Raw genomic sequence first — 8,038 nt, 5'->3', positions numbered from 1 at the left:
AGGGCAGAGTCCAATGTGGGCTCGATCCCAGGACCCCAGGATCCTGACCTGAGCCAAAATTAAGAGCCAGCCTCTTAACCAATTGAGCCACCCAGGTGCCCCTTCACCTACTGGATCTTGAACATTTTACTACGGCCCTAGGCTCCCCCAGGAGCACACCCTTGAATGGCAGCACAGCAGAGCACCATTTGGGTTCAGCACGCTTGGCTGGGTGAGCCCCCATTTGGAAGGCATTCCTGATCACTGAAGTCTAGGGTCTGTGAGTTCCCCAGCCCCCCACTTCACTGACTCAGATTTTGTAAGAGGAGATGTTGTCTCATTAACTTCTCTTAAAGAACTTGCCCTTTATAAGGGGAAGAAAACAAGCCTGGGGGCAGTTGGTAGGCTCAAAGCCAGGCCTCCACTCCTTGGCTGGATGTCGGAGCCGCTGGAACCCTGGGCTCCCTCCCTCCTCTTAGCTGGTGGGGGGGGGCTTTTCTCATAGCAGGGGTTTACCCAGTAACGCTTTCCCTCACTTGAGGGAATTTCTTCAACAAATGTGTATTGAGCAGCTACTATGTGCTAGGCGTGGGGGTGATATAGCAGTGAATGGGGCCAATGTGGATCCTGTCCTCAGGGTGCTCACTGACTGGTGGGGAGCGCAAGCAAAGGAGAAGTTAAACAGAGGCAGGGAGGTGCTGTGATCCGAGAAGGCCCAAGGACTTGGCGTTTAAATGGAGGCTTCTCGGGTGAGCGTGAAGCCCAGCTTTGAGGGGAGATAATGGCAGGTTACCAGACAGAGAGAACAGCATGTGCAATGGCCTAGAGGTTGGCTTTGGGGACAACATGGATGTAGGTTTAGTCCCTTCTTGTCTTTGGTAGGATCTGGGGCCAGATTTCCTCCCAGTGTTTGTTTTCCCTGTGCATTTTTTCTTTCCCTGATGGAGATGACCCACCATGCATAATTTGGTATTCTAAGCTGAGAAAAGGAAGATATACACATCTCCCCTCTGCCCCTGTTGTTGTTAAACATGGGTGCTGAGTTTGTTTTCTCAAATGGGTTATTAATATTCCATCCGGGGGGGAGGGTGTGACACGCTTTACTCACCCTGTCCCTGTGGTTGGACATTTAGGCTTTCTCCATACTAGGACCATTATAAATAAGGCCGGGGTGGACATCTTTTTGCACACAGGGCCCACCTGTTGTGGATGTCAACTTGGAGCTCCTAGTGCCCTCCTTCACACCTGCTCCGTTACCTGCCCTGTGTCTGTGCCTTCCTCTGCCAGCTGGAGGGAAGTATCAACCTCTCTTGGGATTGTGACTGGGAGAAGGGAGCCAACAAGTGTGCCCACGCATCCCTCCCAGCCTGTAGCTGATGGGCTGGCAGGGGTTGGGGGCTGGGGGGGAGTCATACCCACCAGGCTGATGGGGCCTATGAGGTCTGGGAGTGGGTGCCCGGAGTGAACAGAGACACACTTACTGAGCTCCTGCTGGGTCCCAGGCATGGTCCTCGGAACTTGGGACACATTCTCAGTGGCCTCTGGAACAGCTTTGCCAAGTTGGAAGTATCATCTCCATTTTACAGATGAGGAAAACAGAGGCACAGAGGAGTCAAATGAACTGTCCATGGTTACACAGTGATCTCAGACAGACGGGGGAGGACGGAGAGCGGGTCTCCAGTTCCCCTGCAGGCCTCTCTCATTGCCCATTTTCTCCTCTCTGCCCTTGTCTGTGTTCAGACGTGTGATGTGAGCTGGGCGGCCTCCGCGCTACGCTACGGCATGACGGTCAGCGGCATGGTGCTTCTGGTAGCTGGGACACTCTGTTTTGCTTGGTGGAGTGAAGGAGATGCAGGAGCTCAGCCTGGCCAGCCGGCCCCACCCACTGGGCACCCCATGCCTGAGGCCCCCAGTCCCCTGCTCAGGTCAGTCAGCTTCTTCTGCTGCGGCACAGGGGGCCTGCTACTACTCTTTGGCCTGCTGTGGTCCATCAAGGCCAGCACCCAGGGGCCTCCCCACTGGGACCCGTATCACCTCTCCAGAGACCTGTACTACCTCACTGTGGAGCCCTCGGAGAAGGAGAGCTACAGGTCAGCAGGGCAGGGTGGAAGTGATGGGTGGGGGGTGGGGTGGATAAGGCACTGTCACGCTATCAGGCATTTGTGTAGCAAATTCTCATGGGGTTTCTCCTCTGGACTAGGCCTGGCCTATGTCCTGGGGGTTTGGAGGCTGATCAGCACCATCTTGGAGGACTTTAAAGCCCTTTGACAGACTTTGACAAACCAAGGTAGTTAGAGCTGTCAGAGAGGGGCAGACATGGTCCTATGGAGACATGGAGAAATCCAGGAAGGCTTCCTGGAGGAGGTGGAAATTGAACTCAGCGTGGTCTGGGGCTGAGTAACATAGGGGTTAAGAGCCCAGACACAGGAGTCAAACCTACTGGGGTCCTCTCCTGGTTCTGTCACTAACTAGCAAGTAGGAAAGTAGATCGTCCAACCCTATTGAGCCTCTGTTTACTCATTCGAAGTAAGAGAGAAGAATAGCACAATAATAGCAAACGCCTGTATTCACCATGTGCCCGATTCTATTCTAAGTGCTTTGCATATATTTGCTCATTTTGTATCTACAGCAGTTCTCTGAAGTGGGTCCTGTACTCCACTTACAGATGAGAACACTGAAGCACGAACTGACTTGCCCAAGGACACCCACCTAGGGTGTGGCACAGTCAGGACCTGAACCCAGGGCCTGTGCTCTCACTGCTCCCTAGCTTAGGGAACATGCAGGTGTAGAACTTAGCCCAGTGCCTGGTGCACAGTAGATGCACAGGAAATGTAACTTTTCCTCAAGTGGATAAGGTACAGCAAGGTGGTTTAGGCATACAGAAGAGCCTGTGCAAAGGCTCAGGGGCAGAATGGGGGTGGAGACAAAAATCTTGCATTAAGACTATCTTTCTCAACCTTTTAAAAATTATGACTCCTTCTAAGGAGCCTTCTTAGGCATTTTTTTTTCATCCCACACCCCCTCCATGAAATGTTCCTGCCACAGATATATTATTTGCTCTAGATCTGTATTATATACATAAACAGAGTATCACCAAGATACCAGAACCCATTTTTTTGCCCCGCAGTGAATGCATTCTTTACGTGTGCACTTGTTACCTCTTTATCCATTCAGTCAAGTATGGGCTGTGCCTGTATCTCCAGGCCTGCACACAATTCTAGTTCTGTCGGCCTGCAATGTAAAAATCAGTTACCACTTACAGAAGAAGGTGCGGGATATCTGGCCAGCAAGTGGCCGAGCCTGCTGGCTGCAAAGCTGGCATTCTCCCGCCCCAGCCTGTAAGCACTGGATTTTGGGGTGTTAGGGGCTAAGCCAGACACAAGTGAGCTGGCCAGGGGCCTGGACACCCTTCTCCCCTTCGGGAGAGTGGAAAATGTATTCCGAGTTAAAGAATGTAACAAATTCTTCCTGCTACTGGCCTGTGACTCCCTGAGGTCAGAGACAATAGAGCATTCACCATGGGCCCCTTGGTACAATTGTCTGGCCTTGGTTTGACCCAACTGTTAAAGGGAAGGGCACGGCCTTGGGGACTCTCCAGCCAATCCCCTCACTTCTCCGCTGGAAAATCCTGGGTCCCAGAGAGACTGAGGACCCACCTGGAAGCATGCCAGCCCTTGGCACACTGGCCTACAGCCTGTTGCTCCTTGCCCAGCCTGGCCTGACTGCCTGAGGAGGGTGTTGTCTGTACACACAAGCGTGTTGACTCAACAGGGTCGGGGCCATCGTGTGTGTGTGTGTGTGTGTGTGTGTGTGTGTGTGTGTGTGTGTTCGGTGGGGCCAGCTGGCCTTCATTCCCAGCAGGGCCAGGGAGAGGCCCACCAAGGAGTGTGCTCATGACCCATCATGTCTGGAGACCCAAGTCACAGGTTTGGAACCAGGATGGCCTGGTGTCAGGGAGGCTGCTCTTGTGAACGACTAACTATCTTGTCCCCGAAGCTGACGTCGCCCGGTCCTGCTGTTCTGTGAGGCCAGCCTCTGGCCCCCCACGGGGAGGGTACTCTACTGGCAGCAGGACAAGAGGTCTCCGGGGACCCCCACCCTCAGGGAGCCCTGCAGAAAAAGCCTGGGTCTCTTCAGACAGGAAGGTTTCAGCGTCTGTTCTTTCATCATAAGCGGTGCATCCTTGAGCATGTTACTTGGACTCTCTGAGCTGTGTCCAGTCCTTCATCTGTCATTGGGCCATGACAGAACTTTCCCCTGAGATGGCTGAGAGGCTTGGAAGAGGTGAGGGGTGGGGAGGTGTAGACCCTGCAAGGTTCACGCACACTTGAGCTCTGCGGCTGGGCTGACTGGGCCCTGTAGTTTCCTGGGCATTCCAGTGCCGGCTCACTGATTTGAGCCTCAAATAGTGGGAGGTAAACGCAGGGATTAGGCCCATTTTACAGATGATACAGCTAAGGTGTGGACAGATTAGGGCTTGGGATGGGAAGAGGGTGATAAGCGCCGTTGGCTTGAGCTTTGCAGTTAGATGGGGCTGGGGATTTGCTGCTTAGTTGATGCGTGACCTTTACTTACCTGTACAATGGCTGAGAGCCATGTCCCCAGGCTTGTCACAGACATGACATAGATTAGGGAACTTACACATCTGGCAAACGGTAAGTTATCCTTGAGCCTTTCCCTTTCCCTACTGTGGTTACCTGACTCAGCGGAAGGGTGAGAGAGGCAGCATGGGGCCCGGGTCTCCTGCCCCCACTGGGCTCCAGGAGTGAGGCAGGCCCCAGCCCCTTGCTGTGTCTGGGGACCCTAGTGGCAGGCCCACGATTCAGAATAGTCCATGAATGGAGCCTCCATCCAGAAGTGTGTGTGATATGACCGCCCCGCGTGGGGCCTCGCGGTGCCTGAGTTCCCAGCCTCTAGACCATGGGTATGGGACTTGGGGCTGGCTGGGCCCAGATGGTTACTAAGGCAACAGCAGGTACATGAGGGCCACTCCATGTCTGCTCTGTAAGCAAACTTCCTGCTGTGGGCTGAGCTTACCCGGCCTCTGTGCCCTGCCCTGCCAGCTGTTGCCTGCCCTGCTGATCCCAGGCATACCCCAAATCTGTCTCAGGTCTCCAGGGCTTGGAGAAACAGGGCAGGGAGAGGCAGGGGTGTGGCTGGGAGGGGAGCAGGGCAGAGGACATAGGGTTCCAGAAGCTGTATGACCCGCATTTTTCTTTCTTTTTTTTTTTTTTAAAGATTTTATTTATTTATTTGACAGACAGAGATCACAAGTAGGCAGAGAGGTAGGCAGAGAGAGAAGGAAGCAAGCTCCCTGCTGAGCAGAGAGCCCGATGCGGGGCTCGATCCCAGGACCCTGGGATCATGACCTGAGCCGAAGGCAGAGGCTTTAACCCACTGAGCCACCCAGGCGCCCCGACCCGCATTTTTCTGAGTGTTGTCAGAGCTTTTTCCATTTTCCCCCACCCTGAATCTATAAAATGGGAATTGTCATCCCCATTTTACAGATGAGAAGAAAGAGGCTCAGAGAGGCCGCATGAACGTGCCTGGTTATGCAACAACAGAATCTAGCTTGCTTGCCTCCAGAAGCAATATTCTTTGCCTGCCCTCACGTGCAAAGGATGCTGGGAGCTCAGAGGAGAGCTTTCTCAGCTGCAGGGCTCCCGGGCTGTCTTCCAGAAGAGGAGGGTCTGTGAGTGGGTCTAGGAGGGTCTAGTGCAGTAGCACTAGACAGGGAGCCTAGGTTTGGCTCCAGGCTGGTGCCCTCCATCAGGCTGGCACATAGGCTGGGGGATCAACCCTAGGCTCTCCACCGGCCTCTTCCATGACCCTGTCTGTGACTGGAGCAGCAAACCTGTCTCCCTAGTGGATCACTCTGAGAGCTGTGGTTGGCTCGGGCTGAGAAGACACATTGTCCAGAAAAGGGCCATGGCCCCGGCAGGTGAGGGGTGCTCCCGTGAGGGGCAGCAGCCGGTGCCCAGCACAGCCCCCCACCGGCCTATAGAGTGAAGTTCCCTCCACCACCTCTTCTGACCCCCAGGGCCAGCTCCCTCTGGCCTGTGCAGGCAGACTCCCTGGTGTGGCTTGAACTGCTTCCGCATCTGCTCCAGACTGATGAGCTTGGGCAAGTGACAGCCTCTCCGAGCCTGGGTAGCGCTTACGGTGCAGGAGATCTGTGATAAGCTTTGTTCCCCATGCCCCTTTCTCACAGAGGCTTTTGAGATTTTGTTGTCCGCTCCCATTTATGGGGGGTATGCTAAGTGCCCCTCCCCCTAGATTATCTCAATTAATCTTCAAATAGTCCTACGACATATGTGCCATTATTGTCCTCATTTTATAGATGGGGAAACTGAGGCTCAGATTAATGGAGTTACTGACCCCATGATCTTCCACCAAGAATGGGCGGAGCAGAGTTGAACTAGCCAGTGCCCAGGCTCATAACCCAGTGTGGGAAGCGACATTCGGGATTGCCTGCTCAGCTCCTGTATCCTGCAGTGTCATCCCCAAAGCATAAACAGACCAGACCTGAGATCAGTGACAGTCCCACCCGCCAGGGTCCTGGGAAGGGAGGAAGCACTAATTCCCCAGAGGTGACCCACCAGGGTTCTGAGAGGACTGAGGGCCAACCTCATTCCCATCAGCCTTGTGGCTAGGATACAGGTAACCTGTTTTTGGAATCTAGCTCGTGGAGCCTGGTCTCAGAAGCCTCACAGGATCTGGTCTCTGCCTTAAGTCCCTCTAGAGCAGGTAGTTCATTCGTTGGAGGTAGGGCAGGTCATAGGAAAGCCAGGCTTTTTACAGACAGATGTGGTTCACCTGGTACATAGTGAGCTCTCCGTCTCTGGAGGTATGCAAGCAGAGGCAGTCACTTGGCAGACTTACCAAGTCTGGGCCTCAAGCATCCATTTGGGCAGGAGAACCGATGTCTCCCATCCTGCCTTGAGCATCCACAACTCCAGATCTTGTAAGGGATATTACAATAAGCTAGAAGTCTTTCTGCCTATGAACCATCACTCTGTCTTTCAACAAACATCCCCAGACTCCTACCCTCAGCCCCTGGATGCTCAAAGTCAATCCTTGCCCTGAGGGATGACCTCGGGCCCCTGATGGGGGCAGTGACAGAGGGTGACAGTGCTGTCGGAGCCCAGAGCAGGAAGTGAGAGTTCTGCTGGGGGAGGGACCAGTCAAGAAAGCTTAGCAGAGGAGTGTCACAGGACAAGTGGGGACTGGCTAGCGGAGAGCAGATGGACTTCCCCTGCAGAGAGAACTGAGGAGGAGCAAGGAGCATGTGTGGGCAGGGAGGGCAGAGCAGGAGGGCTGAGGCCGGCAGGGCTGGCTCACGCCATGCTCCAGGAGTGTAGCCGGGGTGCTGCGGGGCCCACACAGGGTTTGGACCACGGTATGAAGTTCTCCCCAGCCCCAGCCTTCCTTGCTCCTTCGCCCTAGGCCCTGCTACAGACACTCTTCTTTTGTCCCGTAGGCTCCCAGCGGTGGCTGCCATCCCCACTTACGAGGAGGCCGTGTGCTGCCCACTCACCGAGGGGTCCCCGACACCACCCGTGGACCCCATGCAGGAAAGCCTGAAGGGCTGTGCCTCTGGGGATGCCCTGCTTGGGACCCAGCGCCCCCCGCAGCCGCCCAACTACGAGAGCATCACTGGTGTCATGCACGACATCTCTGGAGAGACAGCTCCTGGCACAACAGGCTCCTGCCCAGGCCCGGCTCAGACTGCGGGCGGGGGAGGGTAAAGGCTCCCAGCAGACCCCAGAGCCGGGGCCCGGTGATGAGCTTCCGGTGTGCAGTGCAGGGCCTGGTACACATGAGGCACGCAACAAATGATTGCTGCTGAATGCTCTTGTATTTTCCTGTTGCTGTGTAACAAACCGCTTCAAATAAATCCATCTTATTATCTCTCGTGACGCCAGGGGTTGCCTGGGCCCGGCTGGGTGGTTCTTCTGTAGTCCAGCTGGCCGTTAACGCTGGCTTCAGTTGGGGAACTTTGTGGTCCAGGCGGGAAGACGGGGGCCCAGAGGCAGGGGCAGGACTGCCCGAGGTCACA

At 54.9% G+C, this 8,038-nt stretch overlaps 1 protein-coding gene across 1 annotated transcript; it reads left to right on the top strand.

The window, feature by feature from the left end:
• Positions 1-789: 789 nt before the first annotated feature.
• TMEM61 (transmembrane protein 61) lies at positions 790-7,727 on the top strand (the record flags this gene model as incomplete). Its single annotated transcript, XM_080801700.1, has 3 exons — positions 790-831; positions 1,720-2,069; positions 7,460-7,727. The coding sequence occupies 3 exons, from the start codon at positions 790-792 to the stop codon at positions 7,725-7,727; spliced, it is 660 nt and encodes a 219-aa protein (XP_080657826.1).
• Positions 7,728-8,038: the final 311 nt, after the last annotated feature.

Source organism: Martes martes (genome assembly GCF_963455335.1).
Source record: "Martes martes genome assembly, chromosome: 4".
In the NCBI taxonomy this organism is placed as follows: domain Eukaryota; kingdom Metazoa; phylum Chordata; class Mammalia; order Carnivora; family Mustelidae; genus Martes; species Martes martes.
The sequence above is the reverse complement of the archived record's forward strand: the minus strand, read 5'-3'. Positions and strand labels throughout refer to the sequence as shown.